Source organism: Giraffa tippelskirchi, chromosome 1 (assembly GCF_054371585.1).
Source record: "Giraffa tippelskirchi isolate mGirTip1 chromosome 1, T2T-mGirTip1v1.2.pri, whole genome shotgun sequence".
Classification (NCBI taxonomy): Eukaryota; Metazoa; Chordata; class Mammalia; order Artiodactyla; family Giraffidae; genus Giraffa; species Giraffa tippelskirchi.
The window spans coordinates 713,183-737,315 of record NC_137275.1 but is presented as its reverse complement, the minus strand read 5'-3'; the positions used below and the strand labels follow the sequence as shown (position 1 = coordinate 737,315).

The following is a 24,133-nucleotide window of genomic DNA, read 5'->3' as shown; positions in this document are numbered from 1 at the left end:
ATCATGGGTGAACCTCGATGGCCTCGCTCTTTTACCTTGTCCAGACCAGTTTCATGGAATATGGGGAGGTGGGTTTGCGCACCTACACTTAGGGTGTATAAGGTTTTCACAAAAACTGGGCAGGGTCCTTGGCTAAGAGGAGACTCTGCCTTGTCCTGAGTGAGCTGTTTCCCGGAACGTGTGGCTACAACACCTGGACCTGTTGTACGGCGCTGCTCCAAGGTCGACGAGCATCCGAGTTGGGGTTGGAGGCCGCCCTCTGCTCAGCGCGGGGCTGGAGGCCAGGAGCGTGTCGGGGGCGCTCCGCTGGCGTGTGCGGAGCCGGTGTGCGACGCCGGAGGGCTGGGGGTCCCCTGTGCTCCTGTTCTCGGCGCCCGATCTCCCGCTGCGGGAGGAGAACACCAAGGCGAGGAGTCAGGCCAGCCCCGTCCAAGGGAGCGGGTGCGCGAGGCGCCGCGTGCGGGTGCGCGGACTCTCAAGCCCGCAGAGCGGAGCGAAGGAGGCCGCGAACATGAACGTGGAGTGCACGGTGTGGGCCAGAGGCCCGGGACAGGAAGAATGGGCGCTGGTCGCCAGAAGGGCGGGCGAACAGGCGGCGACCAGGAGAAGCAGCAGCAGCAGCAGCAGCAGCAGCAGCAGCAGCTGCGGCAGCAGGCGCAGCACAATCGCCATCCTGCCTCTCCACTCTCCTCTCCCCGGGAGTCCGGGGTGGCGCCCGGCTTTTAGACCCGCCCGTGCACCACCCCGCCTCTCCGTGACGTCACGCGCGCCTCCGGCCTATCGCCAGACGGCTTTCACCGCTGCGAGACACGGGCCAATTGAGGGGCGGTTTCCGCCTCCTCCCTCCAGATCTGGCCCCGCCCCACTGCCCCCCCCGTGGTCCCTTAGCCCTGGGGGGCGGGGCCGTGGAGCTGAGAGCTGCGGGAGGGGGTGGAGCCGGGAGGGGGGTGGAGCCGGGAGGGGGGCGGAGGCGGGAGAGGGAAAGGCGGGGGGGGGTGGGGTGGGCTCCAGGGGTTGCCATGGTGACACTACACCTGCCTGGATCCTGACGCTCCAAGGCCTCCTTTTGGTGTCTCAGCTTCTGACAGCGTCCCATCAGCGAAACGGAGGTGGTGTGCAGGCGGACGGGCTGCAGGACATGTGGAGAGGGATAGCGGAGGTGAGATGGTAAGAAGGGGGCGAGGGCTCACACCAGAGGATACAGGGCAGCAGAGGGAACGGGCGGTCCCCCTCTGCTGGTTTCCCTCCCGTCAGAGTGGCACCGGGCGCTGGCCGTGTGCCTGGGGGATCTGCACTTCAGACCCGGCTGGCTCGAGGGTGAGGACACCTGTGGCTGGAGCAGCCCTCGATCCCGGCGCCACCATCACGGGATACCGCCTTCCAACACAACTATTCAGAACTCATGTACATGGCGAAGGTCAGGCCAGCTCGGCTTCCCCCCTCCAGGCCCCCATCCCGGGGTTGGGGGGGTGCACGGACCACCGGCCTTCACACTGTGAACCTGTCCCGGGGCACAGGTTCCCGCGGGCCTGGGGCTCTCCCGGGACATGGCCACGGGTGCCCAGCTCAGCGTCAGCCACGTCCAGGGACACCTGTCCTTCCTGGGACAGCTGAAACAGATGTTGCCACCTTTGGTTGTTTTCTTCAGACATGCTGAGCAATTCCTTCAGTTCAGACACTTCCCTGGACAGATTTTTAATACTTTCCCTCTTTCTGTGAAAAGCTGTCTTCGAATATTTAAGTTTCCTGTCAAACTCATCCAAAGCTTTACCCATGAGTTTCATTCCAGTCGACAGCTCTTCCAGCTTCTCCTCTTTGAAGGTAGGGCATCCCGCTCGCCCCCTGGAGAGAACTCTCCAGACGACCAAGACACCCCAGCTGACACAGCACCAGAGGAGCCGGCTAAACCCGGTCCCAGGCCAGAGAGCTCCGGGCCCGCGGCCCATCAGCACCTCCGCACAGAGACCCACCAGGGGGACCACAACCTGCACGGCTCCACGCACCGGCCACGAGGCGCTGGCGTTTCCGAGCCTGTCTCCCGGGGACGCAGCCACCACCAACGCCTGCACCGACAGCCGCCCACCCGGCCACCGCGGCGGAACGCCGAGGCCCGCCTGGCCCAGTGGTCTCGGACTCCTCCCGCCTGGGTGAGGATGCCTTGCTTCTTTGGATCCAGGCGGCTCTCCTGTCCCCATTTCCCGGTCTCCCGCCAGCCTCACCGAGTGACTGAACTGCTGCTGGGGGTGAGGGGCTGCTGGAGCCGGCCCTTCCCTTTCTGGGCGTTGGGGAGCCACCAGGGCGTCAGGGAGCCGCTGGCGGCCAAGGTTGCCTGGCGGCTTTGAGAGGGTTCCGAGGCCACCCTCCTCACCTTCTGCAGGTTCAGGGCGCTGCTTCTGGGAGGAGGGCGCAGAGGTGCGGCGCAGAAGGACGGGAATTAGGTATCTCTCTTCCACCAGGTAGCAGCCCCTTCCAGCCAGCTCCCCTGGGGCAAACAGAGGCGCCGAGGGCCACAGGCAGACAAGGACTCGGGGGACATCAAGGGAAAGCTCCGGGCTGGGTTTCCAGCGTGCCTGTGGGTGGGGTCCTGAATGAGGGGCCGCGGGGGCCGGCCGCTGCCCTTGAGGGGGTGAAGGGTCAGCGTTGAAAGGCCTGGAGGGAGAGTCTGCAGGGCTGCGGAGATGCAAGTCGGCCTCTTTGCAGGTGGGAGGTTCCCACTCAGCCAAGGGAACAAAGGGGCTGGAGAATGCAGGTGGGTGAGCACACGTGGCGTTCTGAGGCCAGGCCAGGGGCGGCCCCCGACCAGAGGCACAGTCAGGTGCAGAGAGGTTGGAAGGAGGCCGTGCAGGCAGGTGGAGTTTCGGGCGGCTCTTTCTGTGAGGGGGCTGCTGCTCTCTGCTGACCAGGGAGTGCTCGGTGGAGACCCCAGCTTCATGCTCTATGGGCTTCTGTCTGTTCCTCTCGGATGGCCCTTGGCTGAGAGGGGCCTCAACTGCAGACAGCTTGGTGGGCGGTGGGCAGGGGTCCGCAGGGGCGCTCTCAGCTGGATGTGAAGGTGGACCCTTGTCCTGGGGGGAGACTAAGCCAGAGACCTTGGAATTAGGTTCCCCAAGTTGCAGGGCACCCAAGGGCCTCTTGGTGCTGGTGAGTGGCAGTCTCCTACTCAGCAGGGCATCTAAGGTGGAGACCCTGGATGAAGAACATGCAACTGTGCAGATGTTGCTGAATGGCTGACCGTGGGATGGGGCTTGTCCCGCCACGGGAGGACACTCAGTCGCAGTAAGATGAGGTGTAGGGCCCCCAGGCTCAGCGGGGGCCAGGGGAATCCCAGTGTGCGTTAGTGGTTACCTTTGCCCGGCTGGGAGTCCAGGGCGACCTTGGTTTTAAGGGTCCTAGGTGGAGCACGACACAAGAGCCTGTGACCGCTGGTCTGTGGCTGCCCTCGGCTCTGCAGGGAGCCCACTGAGAAGTTTGCCGGCCGTGGGCAGGAGTCCCGGGAACTCTCCCTATGAGTCAGTGGCTGTCCTCCTTGGTGGAGCCGCAAGTCCCAGGTGGAGACCCTGTGAAGGAGGAAACGTAACAGCTCTATCTTGAAAGCAGGACTCCATCTTGGGCCGGACGGTGGACTTTTCAGCTATATGCCCAGTTACCAATGGCAATGGCATGCCGATGGAAAACCAGACCCCCGGATGAAGGAGCCGAGGGACTTGTACCTAGACTCTCCGTCGCCTGAAAGAATATGCTAATTATCTCTAACAGAACAAAGTCGTAAATCTCATTATGCTTATCGGGGGTATGACCACAGGCCTGTTGATAAATGTCCCCTGTTTAACTACCTAGGCTTATGACACATGAATCATGGGTGAACCTCGATGGCCTCGCTCTTTTACCTTGTCCAGACCAGTTTCATGGAATATGGGGAGGTGGGTTTGCGCACCTACACTTAGGGTGTATAAGGTTTTCACAAAAACTGGGCAGGGTCCTTGGCTAAGAGGAGACTCTGCCTTGTCCTGAGTGAGCTGTTTCCCGGAACGTGTGGCTACAACACCTGGACCTGTTGTACGGCGCTGCTCCAAGGTCGACGAGCATCCGAGTTGGGGTTGGAGGCCGCCCTCTGCTCAGCGCGGGGCTGGAGGCCAGGAGCGTGTCGGGGGCGCTCCGCTGGCGTGTGCGGAGCCGGTGTGCGACGCCGGAGGGCTGGGGGTCCCCTGTGCTCCTGTTCTCGGCGCCCGATCTCCCGCTGCGGGAGGAGAACACCAAGGCGAGGAGTCAGGCCAGCCCCGTCCAAGGGAGCGGGTGCGCGAGGCGCCGCGTGCGGGTGCGCGGACTCTCAAGCCCGCAGAGCGGAGCGAAGGAGGCCGCGAACATGAACGTGGAGTGCACGGTGTGGGCCAGAGGCCCGGGACAGGAAGAATGGGCGCTGGTCGCCAGAAGGGCGGGCGAACAGGCGGCGACCAGGAGAAGCAGCAGCAGCAGCAGCAGCAGCAGCAGCAGCAGCAGCAGCAGCAGCTGCGGCAGCAGGCGCAGCACAATCGCCATCCTGCCTCTCCACTCTCCTCTCCCCGGGAGTCCGGGGTGGCGCCCGGCTTTTAGACCCGCCCGTGCACCACCCCGCCTCTCCGTGACGTCACGCGCGCCTCCGGCCTATCGCCAGACGGCTTTCACCGCTGCGAGACACGGGCCAATTGAGGGGCGGTTTCCGCCTCCTCCCTCCAGATCTGGCCCCGCCCCACTGCCCCCCCCCCGTGGTCCCTTAGCCCTGGGGGGCGGGGCCGTGGAGCTGAGAGCTGCGGGAGGGGGTGGAGCCGGGAGGGGGGTGGAGCCGGGAGGGGGGCGGAGGCGGGAGAGGGAAAGGCGGGGGGGGGGGGGTGGGCTCCAGGGGTTGCCATGGTGACACTACACCTGCCTGGATCCTGACGCTCCAAGGCCTCCTTTTGGTGTCTCAGCTTCTGACAGCGTCCCATCAGCGAAACGGAGGTGGTGTGCAGGCGTACGGGCTGCAGGACATGTGGAGAGGGATAGCGGAGGTGAGATGGTAAGAAGGGGGCGAGGGCTCACACCAGAGGATACAGGGCAGCAGAGGGAACGGGCGGTCCCCCTCTGCTGGTTTCCCTCCCGTCAGAGTGGCACCGGGCGCTGGCCGTGTGCCTGGGGGATCTGCACTTCAGACCCGGCTGGCTCGAGGGTGAGGACACCTGTGGCTGGAGCAGCCCTCGATCCCGGCGCCACCATCACGGGATACCGCCTTCCAACACAACTATTCAGAACTCATGTACATGGCGAAGGTCAGGCCAGCTCGGCTTCCCCCCTCCAGGCCCCCATCCCGGGGTTGGGGGGGTGCACGGACCACCGGCCTTCACACTGTGAACCTGTCCCGGGGCACAGGTTCCCGCGGGCCTGGGGCTCTCCCGGGACATGGCCACGGGTGCCCAGCTCAGCGTCAGCCACGTCCAGGGACACCTGTCCTTCCTGGGACAGCTGAAACAGATGTTGCCACCTTTGGTTGTTTTCTTCAGACATGCTGAGCAATTCCTTCAGTTCAGACACTTCCCTGGACAGATTTTTAATACTTTCCCTCTTTCTGTGAAAAGCTGTCTTCGAATATTTAAGTTTCCTGTCAAACTCATCCAAAGCTTTACCCATGAGTTTCATTCCAGTCGACAGCTCTTCCAGCTTCTCCTCTTTGAAGGTAGGGCATCCCGCTCGCCCCCTGGAGAGAACTCTCCAGACGACCAAGACACCCCAGCTGACACAGCACCAGAGGAGCCGGCTAAACCCGGTCCCAGGCCAGAGAGCTCCGGGCCCGCGGCCCATCAGCACCTCCGCACAGAGACCCACCAGGGGGACCACAACCTGCACGGCTCCACGCACCGGCCACGAGGCGCTGGCGTTTCCGAGCCTGTCTCCCGGGGACGCAGCCACCACCAACGCCTGCACCGACAGCCGCCCACCCGGCCACCGCGGCGGAACGCCGAGGCCCGCCTGGCCCAGTGGTCTCGGACTCCTCCCGCCTGGGTGAGGATGCCTTGCTTCTTTGGATCCAGGCGGCTCTCCTGTCCCCATTTCCCGGTCTCCCGCCAGCCTCACCGAGTGACTGAACTGCTGCTGGGGGTGAGGGGCTGCTGGAGCCGGCCCTTCCCTTTCTGGGCGTTGGGGAGCCACCAGGGCGTCAGGGAGCCGCTGGCGGCCAAGGTTGCCTGGCGGCTTTGAGAGGGTTCCGAGGCCACCCTCCTCACCTTCTGCAGGTTCAGGGCGCTGCTTCTGGGAGGAGGGCGCAGAGGTGCGGCGCAGAAGGACGGGAATTAGGTATCTCTCTTCCACCAGGTAGCAGCCCCTTCCAGCCAGCTCCCCTGGGGCAAACAGAGGCGCCGAGGGCCACAGGCAGACAAGGACTCGGGGGACATCAAGGGAAAGCTCCGGGCTGGGTTTCCAGCGTGCCTGTGGGTGGGGTCCTGAATGAGGGGCCGCGGGGGCCGGCCGCTGCCCTTGAGGGGGTGAAGGGTCAGCGTTGAAAGGCCTGGAGGGAGAGTCTGCAGGGCTGCGGAGATGCAAGTCGGCCTCTTTGCAGGTGGGAGGTTCCCACTCAGCCAAGGGAACAAAGGGGCTGGAGAATGCAGGTGGGTGAGCACACGTGGCGTTCTGAGGCCAGGCCAGGGGCGGCCCCCGACCAGAGGCACAGTCAGGTGCAGAGAGGTTGGAAGGAGGCCGTGCAGGCAGGTGGAGTTTCGGGCGGCTCTTTCTGTGAGGGGGCTGCTGCTCTCTGCTGACCAGGGAGTGCTCGGTGGAGACCCCAGCTTCATGCTCTATGGGCTTCTGTCTGTTCCTCTCGGATGGCCCTTGGCTGAGAGGGGCCTCAACTGCAGACAGCTTGGTGGGCGGTGGGCAGGGGTCCGCAGGGGCGCTCTCAGCTGGATGTGAAGGTGGACCCTTGTCCTGGGGGGAGACTAAGCCAGAGACCTTGGAATTAGGTTCCCCAAGTTGCAGGGCACCCAAGGGCCTCTTGGTGCTGGTGAGTGGCAGTCTCCTACTCAGCAGGGCATCTAAGGTGGAGACCCTGGATGAAGAACATGCAACTGTGCAGATGTTGCTGAATGGCTGACCGTGGGATGGGGCTTGTCCCGCCACGGGAGGACACTCAGTCGCAGTAAGATGAGGTGTAGGGCCCCCAGGCTCAGCGGGGGCCAGGGGAATCCCAGTGTGCGTTAGTGGTTACCTTTGCCCGGCTGGGAGTCCAGGGCGACCTTGGTTTTAAGGGTCCTAGGTGGAGCACGACACAAGAGCCTGTGACCGCTGGTCTGTGGCTGCCCTCGGCTCTGCAGGGAGCCCACTGAGAAGTTTGCCGGCCGTGGGCAGGAGTCCCGGGAACTCTCCCTATGAGTCAGTGGCTGTCCTCCTTGGTGGAGCCGCAAGTCCCAGGTGGAGACCCTGTGAAGGAGGAAACGTAACAGCTCTATCTTGAAAGCAGGACTCCATCTTGGGCCGGACGGTGGACTTTTCAGCTATATGCCCAGTTACCAATGGCAATGGCATGCCGATGGAAAACCAGACCCCCGGATGAAGGAGCCGAGGGACTTGTACCTAGACTCTCCGTCGCCTGAAAGAATATGCTAATTATCTCTAACAGAACAAAGTCGTAAATCTCATTATGCTTATCGGGGGTATGACCACAGGCCTGTTGATAAATGTCCCCTGTTTAACTACCTAGGCTTATGACACATGAATCATGGGTGAACCTCGATGGCCTCGCTCTTTTACCTTGTCCAGACCAGTTTCATGGAATATGGGGAGGTGGGTTTGCGCACCTACACTTAGGGTGTATAAGGTTTTCACAAAAACTGGGCAGGGTCCTTGGCTAAGAGGAGACTCTGCCTTGTCCTGAGTGAGCTGTTTCCCGGAACGTGTGGCTACAACACCTGGACCTGTTGTACGGCGCTGCTCCAAGGTCGACGAGCATCCGAGTTGGGGTTGGAGGCCGCCCTCTGCTCAGCGCGGGGCTGGAGGCCAGGAGCGTGTCGGGGGCGCTCCGCTGGCGTGTGCGGAGCCGGTGTGCGACGCCGGAGGGCTGGGGGTCCCCTGTGCTCCTGTTCTCGGCGCCCGATCTCCCGCTGCGGGAGGAGAACACCAAGGCGAGGAGTCAGGCCAGCCCCGTCCAAGGGAGCGGGTGCGCGAGGCGCCGCGTGCGGGTGCGCGGACTCTCAAGCCCGCAGAGCGGAGCGAAGGAGGCCGCGAACATGAACGTGGAGTGCACGGTGTGGGCCAGAGGCCCGGGACAGGAAGAATGGGCGCTGGTCGCCAGAAGGGCGGGCGAACAGGCGGCGACCAGGAGAAGCAGCAGCAGCAGCAGCAGCAGCAGCAGCAGCAGCTGCGGCAGCAGGCGCAGCACAATCGCCATCCTGCCTCTCCACTCTCCTCTCCCCGGGAGTCCGGGGTGGCGCCCGGCTTTTAGACCCGCCCGTGCACCACCCCGCCTCTCCGTGACGTCACGCGCGCCTCCGGCCTATCGCCAGACGGCTTTCACCGCTGCGAGACACGGGCCAATTGAGGGGCGGTTTCCGCCTCCTCCCTCCAGATCTGGCCCCGCCCCACTGCCCCCCCCCCGTGGTCCCTTAGCCCTGGGGGGCGGGGCCGTGGAGCTGAGAGCTGCGGGAGGGGGTGGAGCCGGGAGGGGGGTGGAGCCGGGAGGGGGGCGGAGGCGGGAGAGGGAAAGGCGGGGGGGGGGTGGGCTCCAGGGGTTGCCATGGTGACACTACACCTGCCTGGATCCTGACGCTCCAAGGCCTCCTTTTGGTGTCTCAGCTTCTGACAGCGTCCCATCAGCGAAACGGAGGTGGTGTGCAGGCGGACGGGCTGCAGGACATGTGGAGAGGGATAGCGGAGGTGAGATGGTAAGAAGGGGGCGAGGGCTCACACCAGAGGATACAGGGCAGCAGAGGGAACGGGCGGTCCCCCTCTGCTGGTTTCCCTCCCGTCAGAGTGGCACCGGGCGCTGGCCGTGTGCCTGGGGGATCTGCACTTCAGACCCGGCTGGCTCGAGGGTGAGGACACCTGTGGCTGGAGCAGCCCTCGATCCCGGCGCCACCATCACGGGATACCGCCTTCCAACACAACTATTCAGAACTCATGTACATGGCGAAGGTCAGGCCAGCTCGGCTTCCCCCCTCCAGGCCCCCATCCCGGGGTTGGGGGGGTGCACGGACCACCGGCCTTCACACTGTGAACCTGTCCCGGGGCACAGGTTCCCGCGGGCCTGGGGCTCTCCCGGGACATGGCCACGGGTGCCCAGCTCAGCGTCAGCCACGTCCAGGGACACCTGTCCTTCCTGGGACAGCTGAAACAGATGTTGCCACCTTTGGTTGTTTTCTTCAGACATGCTGAGCAATTCCTTCAGTTCAGACACTTCCCTGGACAGATTTTTAATACTTTCCCTCTTTCTGTGAAAAGCTGTCTTCGAATATTTAAGTTTCCTGTCAAACTCATCCAAAGCTTTACCCATGAGTTTCATTCCAGTCGACAGCTCTTCCAGCTTCTCCTCTTTGAAGGTAGGGCATCCCGCTCGCCCCCTGGAGAGAACTCTCCAGACGACCAAGACACCCCAGCTGACACAGCACCAGAGGAGCCGGCTAAACCCGGTCCCAGGCCAGAGAGCTCCGGGCCCGCGGCCCATCAGCACCTCCGCACAGAGACCCACCAGGGGGACCACAACCTGCACGGCTCCACGCACCGGCCACGAGGCGCTGGCGTTTCCGAGCCTGTCTCCCGGGGACGCAGCCACCACCAACGCCTGCACCGACAGCCGCCCACCCGGCCACCGCGGCGGAACGCCGAGGCCCGCCTGGCCCAGTGGTCTCGGACTCCTCCCGCCTGGGTGAGGATGCCTTGCTTCTTTGGATCCAGGCGGCTCTCCTGTCCCCATTTCCCGGTCTCCCGCCAGCCTCACCGAGTGACTGAACTGCTGCTGGGGGTGAGGGGCTGCTGGAGCCGGCCCTTCCCTTTCTGGGCGTTGGGGAGCCACCAGGGCGTCAGGGAGCCGCTGGCGGCCAAGGTTGCCTGGCGGCTTTGAGAGGGTTCCGAGGCCACCCTCCTCACCTTCTGCAGGTTCAGGGCGCTGCTTCTGGGAGGAGGGCGCAGAGGTGCGGCGCAGAAGGACGGGAATTAGGTATCTCTCTTCCACCAGGTAGCAGCCCCTTCCAGCCAGCTCCCCTGGGGCAAACAGAGGCGCCGAGGGCCACAGGCAGACAAGGACTCGGGGGACATCAAGGGAAAGCTCCGGGCTGGGTTTCCAGCGTGCCTGTGGGTGGGGTCCTGAATGAGGGGCCGCGGGGGCCGGCCGCTGCCCTTGAGGGGGTGAAGGGTCAGCGTTGAAAGGCCTGGAGGGAGAGTCTGCAGGGCTGCGGAGATGCAAGTCGGCCTCTTTGCAGGTGGGAGGTTCCCACTCAGCCAAGGGAACAAAGGGGCTGGAGAATGCAGGTGGGTGAGCACACGTGGCGTTCTGAGGCCAGGCCAGGGGCGGCCCCCGACCAGAGGCACAGTCAGGTGCAGAGAGGTTGGAAGGAGGCCGTGCAGGCAGGTGGAGTTTCGGGCGGCTCTTTCTGTGAGGGGGCTGCTGCTCTCTGCTGACCAGGGAGTGCTCGGTGGAGACCCCAGCTTCATGCTCTATGGGCTTCTGTCTGTTCCTCTCGGATGGCCCTTGGCTGAGAGGGGCCTCAACTGCAGACAGCTTGGTGGGCGGTGGGCAGGGGTCCGCAGGGGCGCTCTCAGCTGGATGTGAAGGTGGACCCTTGTCCTGGGGGGAGACTAAGCCAGAGACCTTGGAATTAGGTTCCCCAAGTTGCAGGGCACCCAAGGGCCTCTTGGTGCTGGTGAGTGGCAGTCTCCTACTCAGCAGGGCATCTAAGGTGGAGACCCTGGATGAAGAACATGCAACTGTGCAGATGTTGCTGAATGGCTGACCGTGGGATGGGGCTTGTCCCGCCACGGGAGGACACTCAGTCGCAGTAAGATGAGGTGTAGGGCCCCCAGGCTCAGCGGGGGCCAGGGGAATCCCAGTGTGCGTTAGTGGTTACCTTTGCCCGGCTGGGAGTCCAGGGCGACCTTGGTTTTAAGGGTCCTAGGTGGAGCACGACACAAGAGCCTGTGACCGCTGGTCTGTGGCTGCCCTCGGCTCTGCAGGGAGCCCACTGAGAAGTTTGCCGGCCGTGGGCAGGAGTCCCGGGAACTCTCCCTATGAGTCAGTGGCTGTCCTCCTTGGTGGAGCCGCAAGTCCCAGGTGGAGACCCTGTGAAGGAGGAAACGTAACAGCTCTATCTTGAAAGCAGGACTCCATCTTGGGCCGGACGGTGGACTTTTCAGCTATATGCCCAGTTACCAATGGCAATGGCATGCCGATGGAAAACCAGACCCCCGGATGAAGGAGCCGAGGGACTTGTACCTAGACTCTCCGTCGCCTGAAAGAATATGCTAATTATCTCTAACAGAACAAAGTCGTAAATCTCATTATGCTTATCGGGGGTATGACCACAGGCCTGTTGATAAATGTCCCCTGTTTAACTACCTAGGCTTATGACACATGAATCATGGGTGAACCTCGATGGCCTCGCTCTTTTACCTTGTCCAGACCAGTTTCATGGAATATGGGGAGGTGGGTTTGCGCACCTACACTTAGGGTGTATAAGGTTTTCACAAAAACTGGGCAGGGTCCTTGGCTAAGAGGAGACTCTGCCTTGTCCTGAGTGAGCTGTTTCCCGGAACGTGTGGCTACAACACCTGGACCTGTTGTACGGCGCTGCTCCAAGGTCGACGAGCATCCGAGTTGGGGTTGGAGGCCGCCCTCTGCTCAGCGCGGGGCTGGAGGCCAGGAGCGTGTCGGGGGCGCTCCGCTGGCGTGTGCGGAGCCGGTGTGCGACGCCGGAGGGCTGGGGGTCCCCTGTGCTCCTGTTCTCGGCGCCCGATCTCCCGCTGCGGGAGGAGAACACCAAGGCGAGGAATCAGGCCAGCCCCGTCCAAGGGAGCGGGTGCGCGAGGCGCCGCGTGCGGGTGCGCGGACTCTCAAGCCCGCAGAGCGGAGCGAAGGAGGCCGCGAACATGAACGTGGAGTGCACGGTGTGGGCCAGAGGCCCGGGACAGGAAGAATGGGCGCTGGTCGCCAGAAGGGCGGGCGAACAGGCGGCGACCAGGAGAAGCAGCAGCAGCAGCAGCAGCAGCAGCAGCAGCTGCGGCAGCAGGCGCAGCACAATCGCCATCCTGCCTCTCCACTCTCCTCTCCCCGGGAGTCCGGGGTGGCGCCCGGCTTTTAGACCCGCCCGTGCACCACCCCGCCTCTCCGTGACGTCACGCGCGCCTCCGGCCTATCGCCAGACGGCTTTCACCGCTGCGAGACGCGGGCCAATTGAGGGGCGGTTTCCGCCTCCTCCCTCCAGATCTGGCCCCGCCCCACTGCCCCCCCCCGTGGTCCCTTAGCCCTGGGGGGCGGGGCCGTGGAGCTGAGAGCTGCGGGAGGGGGTGGAGCCGGGAGGGGGGTGGAGCCGGGAGGGGGGCGGAGGCGGGAGAGGGAAAGGCGGGGGGGGGTGGGGGGGGTGGGGGGGTGGGGGGGTGGGCTCCAGGGGTTGCCATGGTGACACTACACCTGCCTGGATCCTGACGCTCCAAGGCCTCCTTTTGGTGTCTCAGCTTCTGACAGCGTCCCATCAGCGAAACGGAGGTGGTGTGCAGGCGGACGGGCTGCAGGACATGTGGAGAGGGATAGCGGAGGTGAGATGGTAAGAAGGGGGCGAGGGCTCACACCAGAGGATACAGGGCAGCAGAGGGAACGGGCGGTCCCCCTCTGCTGGTTTCCCTCCCGTCAGAGTGGCACCGGGCGCTGGCCGTGTGCCTGGGGGATCTGCACTTCAGACCCGGCTGGCTCGAGGGTGAGGACACCTGTGGCTGGAGCAGCCCTCGATCCCGGCGCCACCATCACGGGATACCGCCTTCCAACACAACTATTCAGAACTCATGTACATGGCGAAGGTCAGGCCAGCTCGGCTTCCCCCCTCCAGGCCCCCATCCCGGGGTTGGGGGGTGCACGGACCACCGGCCTTCACACTGTGAACCTGTCCCGGGGCACAGGTTCCCGCGGGCCTGGGGCTCTCCCGGGACATGGCCACGGGTGCCCAGCTCAGCGTCAGCCACGTCCAGGGACACCTGTCCTTCCTGGGACAGCTGAAACAGATGTTGCCACCTTTGGTTGTTTTCTTCAGACATGCTGAGCAATTCCTTCAGTTCAGACACTTCCCTGGACAGATTTTTAATACTTTCCCTCTTTCTGTGAAAAGCTGTCTTCGAATATTTAAGTTTCCTGTCAAACTCATCCAAAGCTTTACCCATGAGTTTCATTCCAGTCGACAGCTCTTCCAGCTTCTCCTCTTTGAAGGTAGGGCATCCCGCTCGCCCCCTGGAGAGAACTCTCCAGACGACCAAGACACCCCAGCTGACACAGCACCAGAGGAGCCGGCTAAACCCGGTCCCAGGCCAGAGAGCTCCGGGCCCGCGGCCCATCAGCACCTCCGCACAGAGACCCACCAGGGGGACCACAACCTGCACGGCTCCACGCACCGGCCACGAGGCGCTGGCGTTTCCGAGCCTGTCTCCCGGGGACGCAGCCACCACCAACGCCTGCACCGACAGCCGCCCACCCGGCCACCGCGGCGGAACGCCGAGGCCCGCCTGGCCCAGTGGTCTCGGACTCCTCCCGCCTGGGTGAGGATGCCTTGCTTCTTTGGATCCAGGCGGCTCTCCTGTCCCCATTTCCCGGTCTCCCGCCAGCCTCACCGAGTGACTGAACTGCTGCTGGGGGTGAGGGGCTGCTGGAGCCGGCCCTTCCCTTTCTGGGCGTTGGGGAGCCACCAGGGCGTCAGGGAGCCGCTGGCGGCCAAGGTTGCCTGGCGGCTTTGAGAGGGTTCCGAGGCCACCCTCCTCACCTTCTGCAGGTTCAGGGCGCTGCTTCTGGGAGGAGGGCGCAGAGGTGCGGCGCAGAAGGACGGGAATTAGGTATCTCTCTTCCACCAGGTAGCAGCCCCTTCCAGCCAGCTCCCCTGGGGCAAACAGAGGCGCCGAGGGCCACAGGCAGACAAGGACTCGGGGGACATCAAGGGAAAGCTCCGGGCTGGGTTTCCAGCGTGCCTGTGGGTGGGGTCCTGAATGAGGGGCCGCGGGGGCCGGCCGCTGCCCTTGAGGGGGTGAAGGGTCAGCGTTGAAAGGCCTGGAGGGAGAGTCTGCAGGGCTGCGGAGATGCAAGTCGGCCTCTTTGCAGGTGGGAGGTTCCCACTCAGCCAAGGGAACAAAGGGGCTGGAGAATGCAGGTGGGTGAGCACACGTGGCGTTCTGAGGCCAGGCCAGGGGCGGCCCCCGACCAGAGGCACAGTCAGGTGCAGAGAGGTTGGAAGGAGGCCGTGCAGGCAGGTGGAGTTTCGGGCGGCTCTTTCTGTGAGGGGGCTGCTGCTCTCTGCTGACCAGGGAGTGCTCGGTGGAGACCCCAGCTTCATGCTCTATGGGCTTCTGTCTGTTCCTCTCGGATGGCCCTTGGCTGAGAGGGGCCTCAACTGCAGACAGCTTGGTGGGCGGTGGGCAGGGGTCCGCAGGGGCGCTCTCAGCTGGATGTGAAGGTGGACCCTTGTCCTGGGGGGAGACTAAGCCAGAGACCTTGGAATTAGGTTCCCCAAGTTGCAGGGCACCCAAGGGCCTCTTGGTGCTGGTGAGTGGCAGTCTCCTACTCAGCAGGGCATCTAAGGTGGAGACCCTGGATGAAGAACATGCAACTGTGCAGATGTTGCTGAATGGCTGACCGTGGGATGGGGCTTGTCCCGCCACGGGAGGACACTCAGTCGCAGTAAGATGAGGTGTAGGGCCCCCAGGCTCAGCGGGGGCCAGGGGAATCCCAGTGTGCGTTAGTGGTTACCTTTGCCCGGCTGGGAGTCCAGGGCGACCTTGGTTTTAAGGGTCCTAGGTGGAGCACGACACAAGAGCCTGTGACCGCTGGTCTGTGGCTGCCCTCGGCTCTGCAGGGAGCCCACTGAGAAGTTTGCCGGCCGTGGGCAGGAGTCCCGGGAACTCTCCCTATGAGTCAGTGGCTGTCCTCCTTGGTGGAGCCGCAAGTCCCAGGTGGAGACCCTGTGAAGGAGGAAACGTAACAGCTCTATCTTGAAAGCAGGACTCCATCTTGGGCCGGACGGTGGACTTTTCAGCTATATGCCCAGTTACCAATGGCAATGGCATGCCGATGGAAAACCAGACCCCCGGATGAAGGAGCCGAGGGACTTGTACCTAGACTCTCCGTCGCCTGAAAGAATATGCTAATTATCTCTAACAGAACAAAGTCGTAAATCTCATTATGCTTATCGGGGGTATGACCACAGGCCTGTTGATAAATGTCCCCTGTTTAACTACCTAGGCTTATGACACATGAATCATGGGTGAACCTCGATGGCCTCGCTCTTTTACCTTGTCCAGACCAGTTTCATGGAATATGGGGAGGTGGGTTTGCGCACCTACACTTAGGGTGTATAAGGTTTTCACAAAAACTGGGCAGGGTCCTTGGCTAAGAGGAGACTCTGCCTTGTCCTGAGTGAGCTGTTTCCCGGAACGTGTGGCTACAACACCTGGACCTGTTGTACGGCGCTGCTCCAAGGTCGACGAGCATCCGAGTTGGGGTTGGAGGCCGCCCTCTGCTCAGCGCGGGGCTGGAGGCCAGGAGCGTGTCGGGGGCGCTCCGCTGGCGTGTGCGGAGCCGGTGTGCGACGCCGGAGGGCTGGGGGTCCCCTGTGCTCCTGTTCTCGGCGCCCGATCTCCCGCTGCGGGAGGAGAACACCAAGGCGAGGAGTCAGGCCAGCCCCGTCCAAGGGAGCGGGTGCGCGAGGCGCCGCGTGCGGGTGCGCGGACTCTCAAGCCCGCAGAGCGGAGCGAAGGAGGCCGCGAACATGAACGTGGAGTGCACGGTGTGGGCCAGAGGCCCGGGACAGGAAGAATGGGCGCTGGTCGCCAGAAGGGCGGGCGAACAGGCGGCGACCAGGAGAAGCAGCAGCAGCAGCAGCAGCAGCAGCAGCAGCAGCAGCTGCAGCAGCAGGCGCAGCACAATCGCCATCCTGCCTCTCCACTCTCCTCTCCCCGGGAGTCCGGGGTGGCGCCCGGCTTTTAGACCCGCCCGTGCACCACCCCGCCTCTCCGTGACGTCACGCGCGCCTCCGGCCTATCGCCAGACGGCTTTCACCGCTGCGAGACGCGGGCCAATTGAGGGGCGGTTTCCGCCTCCTCCCTCCAGATCTGGCCCCGCCCCACTGCCCCCCCCGTGGTCCCTTAGCCCTGGGGGGCGGGGCCGTGGAGCTGAGAGCTGCGGGAGGGGGTGGAGCCGGGAGGGGGGTGGAGCCGGGAGGGGGGCGGAGGCGGGAGAGGGAAAGGCGGGGGGGGGGGTGTGGGTGGGCTCCAGGGGTTGCCATGGTGACACTACACCTGCCTGGATCCTGACGCTCCAAGGCCTCCTTTTGGTGTCTCAGCTTCTGACAGCGTCCCATCAGCGAAACGGAGGTGGTGTGCAGGCGGACGGGCTGCAGGACATGTGGAGAGGGATAGCGGAGGTGAGATGGTAAGAAGGGGGCGAGGGCTCACACCAGAGGATACAGGGCAGCAGAGGGAACGGGCGGTCCCCCTCTGCTGGTTTCCCTCCCGTCAGAGTGGCACCGGGCGCTGGCCGTGTGCCTGGGGGATCTGCACTTCAGACCCGGCTGGCTCGAGGGTGAGGACACCTGTGGCTGGAGCAGCCCTCGATCCCGGCGCCACCATCACGGGATACCGCCTTCCAACACAACTATTCAGAACTCATGTACATGGCGAAGGTCAGGCCAGCTCGGCTTCCCCCCTCCAGGCCCCCATCCCGGGGTTGGGGGGGTGCACGGACCACCGGCCTTCACACTGTGAACCTGTCCCGGGGCACAGGTTCCCGCGGGCCTGGGGCTCTCCCGGGACATGGCCACGGGTGCCCAGCTCAGCGTCAGCCACGTCCAGGGACACCTGTCCTTCCTGGGACAGCTGAAACAGATGTTGCCACCTTTGGTTGTTTTCTTCAGACATGCTGAGCAATTCCTTCAGTTCAGACACTTCCCTGGACAGATTTTTAATACTTTCCCTCTTTCTGTGAAAAGCTGTCTTCGAATATTTAAGTTTCCTGTCAAACTCATCCAAAGCTTTACCCATGAGTTTCATTCCAGTCGACAGCTCTTCCAGCTTCTCCTCTTTGAAGGTAGGGCATCCCGCTCGCCCCCTGGAGAGAACTCTCCAGACGACCAAGACACCCCAGCTGACACAGCACCAGAGGAGCCGGCTAAACCCGGTCCCAGGCCAGAGAGCTCCGGGCCCGCGGCCCATCAGCACCTCCGCACAGAGACCCACCAGGGGGACCACAACCTGCACGGCTCCACGCACCGGCCACGAGGCGCTGGCGTTTCCGAGCCTGTCTCCCGGGGACGCAGCCACCACCAACGCCTGCACCGACAGCCGCCCACCCGGCCACCGCGGCGGAACGCCGAGGCCCGCCTGGCCCAGTGGTCTCGGACTCCTCCCGCCTGGGTGAGGATGCCTTGCTTCTTTGGATCCAGGCGGCTCTCCTGTCCCCATTTCCCGGTCTCCCGCCAGCCTCACCGAGTGACTGAACTGCTGCTGGGGGTGAGGGGCTGCTGGAGCCGGCCCTTCCCTTTCTGGGCGTTGGGGAGCCACCAGGGCGTCAGGGAGCCGCTGGCGGCCAAGGTTGCCTGGCGGCTTTGAGAGGGTTCCGAGGCCACCCTCCTCACCTTCTGCAGGTTCAGGGCGCTGCTTCTGGGAGGAGGGCGCAGAGGTGCGGCGCAGAAGGACGGGAATTAGGTATCTCTCTTCCACCAGGTAGCAGCCCCTTCCAGCCAGCTCCCCTGGGGCAAACAGAGGCGCCGAGGGCCACAGGCAGACAAGGACTCGGGGGACATCAAGGGAAAGCTCCGGGCTGGGTTTCCAGCGTGCCTGTGGGTGGGGTCCTGAATGAGGGGCCGCGGGGGCCGGCCGCTGCCCTTGAGGGGGTGAAGGGTCAGCGTTGAAAGGCCTGGAGGGAGAGTCTGCAGGGCTGCGGAGATGCAAGTCGGCCTCTTTGCAGGTGGGAGGTTCCCACTCAGCCAAGGGAACAAAGGGGCTGGAGAATGCAGGTGGGTGAGCACACGTGGCGTTCTGAGGCCAGGCCAGGGGCGGCCCCCGACCAGAGGCACAGTCAGGTGCAGAGAGGTTGGAAGGAGGCCGTGCAGGCAGGTGGAGTTTCGGGCGGCTCTTTCTGTGAGGGGGCTGCTGCTCTCTGCTGACCAGGGAGTGCTCGGTGGAGACCCCAGCTTCATGCTCTATGGGCTTCTGTCTGTTCCTCTCGGATGGCCCTTGGCTGAGAGGGGCCTCAACTGCAGACAGCTTGGTGGGCGGTGGGCAGGGGTCCGCAGGGGCGCTCTCAGCTGGATGTGAAGGTGGACCCTTGTCCTGGGGGGAGACTAAGCCAGAGACCTTGGAATTAGGTTCCCCAAGTTGCAGGGCACCCAAGGGCCTCTTGGTGCTGGTGAGTGGCAGTCTCCTACTCAGCAGGGCATCTAAGGTGGAGACCCTGGATGAAGAACATGCAACTGTGCAGATGTTGCTGAATGGCTGACCGTGGGATGGGGCTTGTCCCGCCACGGGAGGACACTCAGTCGCAGTAAGATGAGGTGTAGGGCCCCCAGGCTCAGCGGGGGCCAGGGGAATCCCAGTGTGCGTTAGTGGTTACCTTTGCCCGGCTGGGAGTCCAGGGCGACCTTGGTTTTAAGGGTCCTAGGTGGAGCACGACACAAGAGCCTGTGACCGCTGGTCTGTGGCTGCCCTCGGCTCTGCAGGGAGCCCACTGAGAAGTTTGCCGGCCGTGGGCAGGAGTCCCGGGAACTCTCCCTATGAGTCAGTGGCTGTCCTCCTTGGTGGAGCCGCAAGTCCCAGGTGGAGACCCTGTGAAGGAGGAAACGTAACAGCTCTATCTTGAAAGCAGGACTCCATCTTGGGCCGGACGGTGGACTTTTCAGCTATATGCCCAGTTACCAATGGCAATGGCATGCCGATGGAAAACCAGACCCCCGGATGAAGGAGCCGAGGGACTTGTACCTAGACTCTCCGTCGCCTGAAAGAATATGCTAATTATCTCTAACAGAACAAAGTCGTAAATCTCATTATGCTTATCGGGGGTATGACCACAGGCCTGTTGATAAATGTCCCCTGTTTAACTACCTAGGCTTATGACACATGAATCATGGGTGAACCTCGATGGCCTCGCTCTTTTACCTTGTCCAGACCAGTTTCATGGAATATGGGGAGGTGGGTTTGCGCACCTACACTTAGGGTGTATAAGGTTTTCACAAAAACTGGGCAGGGTCCTTGGCTAAGAGGAGACTCTGCCTTGTCCTGAGTGAGCTGTTTCCCGGAACGTGTGGCTACAACACCTGGACCTGTTGTACGGCGCTGCTCCAAGGTCGACGAGCATCCGAGTTGGGGTTGGAGGCCGCCCTCTGCTCAGCGCGGGGCTGGAGGCCAGGAGCGTGTCGGGGGCGCTCCGCTGGCGTGTGCGGAGCCGGTGTGCGACGCCGGAGGGCTGGGGGTCCCCTGTGCTCCTGTTCTCGGCGCCCGATCTCCCGCTGCGGGAGGAGAACACCAAGGCGAGGAGTCAGGCCAGCCCCGTCCAAGGGAGCGGGTGCGCGAGGCGCCGCGTGCGGGTGCGCGGACTCTCAAGCCCGCAGAGCGGAGCGAAGGAGGCCGCGAACATGAACGTGGAGTGCACGGTGTGGGCCAGAGGCCCGGGACAGGAAGAATGGGCGCTGGTCGCCAGAAGGGCGGGCGAACAGGCGGCGACCAGGAGAAGCAGCAGCAGCAGCAGCAGCAGCAGCAGCAGCAGCAGCTGCGGCAGCAGGCGCAGCACAATCGCCATCCTGCCTCTCCACTCTCCTCTCCCCGGGAGTCCGGGGTGGCGCCCGGCTTTTAGACCCGCCCGTGCACCACCCCGCCTCTCCGTGACGTCACGCGCGCCTCCGGCCTATCGCCAGACGGCTTTCACCGCTGCGAGACGCGGGCCAATTGAGGGGCGGTTTCCGCCTCCTCCCTCCAGATCTGGCCCCGCCCCACTGCCCCCCCCGTGGTCCCTTAGCCCTGGGGGGCGGGGCCGTGGAGCTGAGAGCTGCGGGAGGGGGTGGAGCCGGGAGGGGGGTGGAGCCGGGAGGGGGGCGGAGGCGGGAGAGGGAAAGGCGGGGGGGGGGGTGTGGGTGGGCTCCAGGGGTTGCCATGGTGACACTACACCTGCCTGGATCCTGACGCTCCAAGGCCTCCTTTTGGTGTCTCAGCTTCTGACAGCGTCCCATCAGCGAAACGGAGGTGGTGTGCAGGCGGACGGGCTGCAGGACATGTGGAGAGGGATAGCGGAGGTGAGATGGTAAGAAGGGGGCGAGGGCTCACACCAGAGGATACAGGGCAGCAGAGGGAACGGGCGGTCCCCCTCTGCTGGTTTCCCTCCCGTCAGAGTGGCACCGGGCGCTGGCCGTGTGCCTGGGGGATCTGCACTTCAGACCCGGCTGGCTCGAGGGTGAGGACACCTGTGGCTGGAGCAGCCCTCGATCCCGGCGCCACCATCACGGGATACCGCCTTCCAACACAACTATTCAGAACTCATGTACATGGCGAAGGTCAGGCCAGCTCGGCTTCCCCCCTCCAGGCCCCCATCCCGGGGTTGGGGGGGTGCACGGACCACCGGCCTTCACACTGTGAACCTGTCCCGGGGCACAGGTTCCCGCGGGCCTGGGGCTCTCCCGGGACATGGCCACGGGTGCCCAGCTCAGCGTCAGCCACGTCCAGGGACACCTGTCCTTCCTGGGACAGCTGAAACAGATGTTGCCACCTTTGGTTGTTTTCTTCAGACATGCTGAGCAATTCCTTCAGTTCAGACACTTCCCTGGACAGATTTTTAATACTTTCCCTCTTTCTGTGAAAAGCTGTCTTCGAATATTTAAGTTTCCTGTCAAACTCATCCAAAGCTTTACCCATGAGTTTCATTCCAGTCGACAGCTCTTCCAGCTTCTCCTCTTTGAAGGTAGGGCATCCCGCTCGCCCCCTGGAGAGAACTCTCCAGACGACCAAGACACCCCAGCTGACACAGCACCAGAGGAGCCGGCTAAACCCGGTCCCAGGCCAGAGAGCTCCGGGCCCGCGGCCCATCAGCACCTCCGCACAGAGACCCACCAGGGGGACCACAACCTGCACGGCTCCACGCACCGGCCACGAGGCGCTGGCGTTTCCGAGCCTGTCTCCCGGGGACGCAGCCACCACCAACGCCTGCACCGACAGCCGCCCACCCGGCCACCGCGGCGGAACGCCGAGGCCCGCCTGGCCCAGTGGTCTCGGACTCCTCCCGCCTGGGTGAGGATGCCTTGCTTCTTTGGATCCAGGCGGCTCTCCTGTCCCCATTTCCCGGTCTCCCGCCAGCCTCACCGAGTGACTGAACTGCTGCTGGGGGTGAGGGGCTGCTGGAGCCGGCCCTTCCCTTTCTGGGCGTTGGGGAGCCACCAGGGCGTCAGGGAGCCGCTGGCGGCCAAGGTTGCCTGGCGGCTTTGAGAGGGTTCCGAGGCCACCCTCCTCACCTTCTGCAGGTTCAGGGCGCTGCTTCTGGGAGGAGGGCGCAGAGGTGCGGCGCAGAAGGACGGGAATTAGGTATCTCTCTTCCACCAGGTAGCAGCCCCTTCCAGCCAGCTCCCCTGGGGCAAACAGAGGCGCCGAGGGCCACAGGCAGACAAGGACTCGGGGGACATCAAGGGAAAGCTCCGGGCTGGGTTTCCAGCGTGCCTGTGGGTGGGGTCCTGAATGAGGGGCCGCGGGGGCCGGCCGCTGCCCTTGAGGGGGTGAAGGGTCAGCGTTGAAAGGCCTGGAGGGAGAGTCTGCAGGGCTGCGGAGATGCAAGTCGGCCTCTTTGCAGGTGGGAGGTTCCCACTCAGCCAAGGGAACAAAGGGGCTGGAGAATGCAGGTGGGTGAGCACACGTGGCGTTCTGAGGCCAGGCCAGGGGCGGCCCCCGACCAGAGGCACAGTCAGGTGCAGAGAGGTTGGAAGGAGGCCGTGCAGGCAGGTGGAGTTTCGGGCGGCTCTTTCTGTGAGGGGGCTGCTGCTCTCTGCTGACCAGGGAGTGCTCGGTGGAGACCCCAGCTTCATGCTCTATGGGCTTCTGTCTGTTCCTCTCGGATGGCCCTTGGCTGAGAGGGGCCTCAACTGCAGACAGCTTGGTGGGCGGTGGGCAGGGGTCCGCAGGGGCGCTCTCAGCTGGATGTGAAGGTGGACCCTTGTCCTGGGGGGAGACTAAGCCAGAGACCTTGGAATTAGGTTCCCCAAGTTGCAGGGCACCCAAGGGCCTCTTGGTGCTGGTGAGTGGCAGTCTCCTACTCAGCAGGGCATCTAAGGTGGAGACCCTGGATGAAGAACATGCAACTGTGCAGATGTTGCTGAATGGCTGACCGTGGGATGGGGCTTGTCCCGCCACGGGAGGACACTCAGTCGCAGTAAGATGAGGTGTAGGGCCCCCAGGCTCAGCGGGGGCCAGGGGAATCCCAGTGTGCGTTAGTGGTTACCTTTGCCCGGCTGGGAGTCCAGGGCGACCTTGGTTTTAAGGGTCCTAGGTGGAGCACGACACAAGAGCCTGTGACCGCTGGTCTGTGGCTGCCCTCGGCTCTGCAGGGAGCCCACTGAGAAGTTTGCCGGCCGTGGGCAGGAGTCCCGGGAACTCTCCCTATGAGTCAGTGGCTGTCCTCCTTGGTGGAGCCGCAAGTCCCAGGTGGAGACCCTGTGAAGGAGGAAACGTAACAGCTCTATCTTGAAAGCAGGACTCCATCTTGGGCCGGACGGTGGACTTTTCAGCTATATGCCCAGTTACCAATGGCAATGGCATGCCGATGGAAAACCAGACCCCCGGATGAAGGAGCCGAGGGACTTGTACCTAGACTCTCCGTCGCCTGAAAGAATATGCTAATTATCTCTAACAGAACAAAGTCGTAAATCTCATTATGCTTATCGGGGGTATGACCACAGGCCTGTTGATAAATGTCCCCTGTTTAACTACCTAGGCTTATGACACATGAATCATGGGTGAACCTCGATGGCCTCGCTCTTTTACCTTGTCCAGACCAGTTTCATGGAATATGGGGAGGTGGGTTTACGCACCTACACTTAGGGTGTATAAGGTTTTCACAAAAACTGGGCAGGGTCCTTGGCTAAGAGGAGACTCTGCCTTGTCCTGAGTGAGCTGTTTCCCGGAACGTGTGGCTACAACACCTGGACCTGTTGTACGGCGCTGCTCCAAGGTCGACGAGCATCCGAGTTGGGGTTGGAGGCCGCCCTCTGCTCAGCGCGGGGCTGGAGGCCAGGAGCGTGTCGGGGGCGCTCCGCTGGCGTGTGCGGAGCCGGTGTGCGACGCCGGAGGGCTGGGGGTCCCCTGTGCTCCTGTTCTCGGCGCCCGATCTCCCGCTGCGGGAGGAGAACACCAAGGCGAGGAGTCAGGCCAGCCCCGTCCAAGGGAGCGGGTGCGCGAGGCGCCGCGTGCGGGTGCGCGGACTCTCAAGCCCGCAGAGCGGAGCGAAGGAGGCCGCGAACATGAACGTGGAGTGCACGGTGTGGGCCAGAGGCCCGGGACAGGAAGAATGGGCGCTGGTCGCCAGAAGGGCGGGCGAACAGGCGGCGACCAGGAGAAGCAGCAGCAGCAGCAGCAGCAGCAGCAGCAGCTGCGGCAGCAGGCGCAGCACAATCGCCATCCTGCCTCTCCACTCTCCTCTCCCCGGGAGTCCGGGGTGGCGCCCGGCTTTTAGACCCGCCCGTGCACCACCCCGCCTCTCCGTGACGTCACGCGCGCCTCCGGCCTATCGCCAGACGGCTTTCACCGCTGCGAGACGCGGGCCAATTGAGGGGCGGTTTCCGCCTCCTCCCTCCAGATCTGGCCCCGCCCCACTGCCCCCCCCCCCCGTGGTCCCTTAGCCCTGGGGGGCGGGGCCGTGGAGCTGAGAGCTGCGGGAGGGGGTGGAGCCGGGAGGGGGGTGGAGCCGGGAGGGGGGCGGAGGCGGGAGAGG

The 24,133-nt window shown here is 63.7% G+C and overlaps 5 protein-coding genes and 2 long non-coding RNA genes across 9 annotated transcripts in view; 6 read left to right on the top strand and 1 right to left on the bottom strand.

The window, feature by feature from the left end:
* LOC145541488 (uncharacterized) overlaps positions 1 to 24,133 on the bottom strand; it is a 37,827-nt gene that overhangs the window by 6,301 nt on the left and 7,393 nt on the right. For all 3 annotated transcript variants that reach the window (XR_014079058.1, XM_081578103.1, XM_081578114.1), the window contains exons 9-33: positions 23,346 to 23,537; positions 22,646 to 22,857; positions 21,669 to 22,376; positions 20,339 to 20,429; positions 19,488 to 19,679; positions 18,788 to 18,999; positions 17,811 to 18,518; positions 16,481 to 16,571; positions 15,630 to 15,821; positions 14,930 to 15,141; positions 13,953 to 14,660; positions 12,624 to 12,714; positions 11,761 to 11,952; positions 11,061 to 11,272; positions 10,084 to 10,791; positions 8,754 to 8,844; positions 7,911 to 8,102; positions 7,211 to 7,422; positions 6,234 to 6,941; positions 4,904 to 4,994; positions 4,046 to 4,237; positions 3,346 to 3,557; positions 2,369 to 3,076; positions 1,039 to 1,129; positions 194 to 385 (exon numbers count right to left, since the gene is read on the bottom strand). Coding sequence is in view for 2 of the 3 variants with exons in the window: in XM_081578103.1 (XP_081434229.1) it covers positions 194 to 385; positions 1,039 to 1,129; positions 2,369 to 3,076; positions 3,346 to 3,557; positions 4,046 to 4,237; positions 4,904 to 4,994; positions 6,234 to 6,941; positions 7,211 to 7,422; positions 7,911 to 8,102; positions 8,754 to 8,844; positions 10,084 to 10,791; positions 11,061 to 11,272; positions 11,761 to 11,952; positions 12,624 to 12,714; positions 13,953 to 14,660; positions 14,930 to 15,141; positions 15,630 to 15,821; positions 16,481 to 16,571; positions 17,811 to 18,518; positions 18,788 to 18,999; positions 19,488 to 19,679; positions 20,339 to 20,429; positions 21,669 to 22,376; positions 22,646 to 22,857; positions 23,346 to 23,537 (7,410 nt within the window). In the remaining variant the exon portion in view is untranslated. The remainder of the gene's footprint in view (positions 1 to 193; positions 386 to 1,038; positions 1,130 to 2,368; positions 3,077 to 3,345; positions 3,558 to 4,045; positions 4,238 to 4,903; positions 4,995 to 6,233; positions 6,942 to 7,210; positions 7,423 to 7,910; positions 8,103 to 8,753; positions 8,845 to 10,083; positions 10,792 to 11,060; positions 11,273 to 11,760; positions 11,953 to 12,623; positions 12,715 to 13,952; positions 14,661 to 14,929; positions 15,142 to 15,629; positions 15,822 to 16,480; positions 16,572 to 17,810; positions 18,519 to 18,787; positions 19,000 to 19,487; positions 19,680 to 20,338; positions 20,430 to 21,668; positions 22,377 to 22,645; positions 22,858 to 23,345; positions 23,538 to 24,133) is intronic.
* On the top strand, positions 1,009 to 3,836 carry LOC145541489 (uncharacterized). Its single transcript, XM_081578134.1, has 3 exons — positions 1,009 to 1,159; positions 1,255 to 1,417; positions 1,822 to 3,836. The coding sequence occupies exons 1-3, from the start codon at positions 1,139 to 1,141 to the stop codon at positions 2,340 to 2,342; spliced, it is 705 nt and encodes a 234-aa protein (XP_081434260.1). The 5' UTR covers positions 1,009 to 1,138; the 3' UTR covers positions 2,343 to 3,836.
* On the top strand, positions 4,950 to 6,207 carry LOC145538659 (uncharacterized). Its single transcript, XM_081571069.1, has 3 exons — positions 4,950 to 5,024; positions 5,120 to 5,282; positions 5,687 to 6,207. Exons 1-3 carry the CDS (start codon positions 5,004 to 5,006, stop codon positions 6,205 to 6,207), a joined length of 705 nt encoding a protein of 234 aa, XP_081427195.1. The 5' UTR covers positions 4,950 to 5,003.
* LOC145541527 (uncharacterized) lies at positions 9,205 to 11,583 on the top strand. The gene is made up of 2 exons (XR_014079090.1): positions 9,205 to 9,862; positions 10,093 to 11,583. It is a non-coding gene; the product is annotated as an uncharacterized LOC145541527 (long non-coding RNA).
* Positions 12,601 to 13,926, top strand: LOC145538657 (uncharacterized). The gene is made up of 3 exons (XM_081571056.1): positions 12,601 to 12,744; positions 12,840 to 13,002; positions 13,406 to 13,926. The coding sequence occupies exons 1-3, from the start codon at positions 12,724 to 12,726 to the stop codon at positions 13,924 to 13,926; spliced, it is 705 nt and encodes a 234-aa protein (XP_081427182.1). The 5' UTR covers positions 12,601 to 12,723.
* LOC145541494 (uncharacterized) lies at positions 16,451 to 19,273 on the top strand. Its single transcript, XM_081578147.1, has 3 exons — positions 16,451 to 16,601; positions 16,697 to 16,859; positions 17,264 to 19,273. The coding sequence occupies exons 1-3, from the start codon at positions 16,581 to 16,583 to the stop codon at positions 17,782 to 17,784; spliced, it is 705 nt and encodes a 234-aa protein (XP_081434273.1). The 5' UTR covers positions 16,451 to 16,580; the 3' UTR covers positions 17,785 to 19,273.
* LOC145541523 (uncharacterized) lies at positions 20,790 to 23,136 on the top strand. The gene is made up of 2 exons (XR_014079085.1): positions 20,790 to 21,447; positions 21,678 to 23,136. It is a non-coding gene; the product is annotated as an uncharacterized LOC145541523 (long non-coding RNA).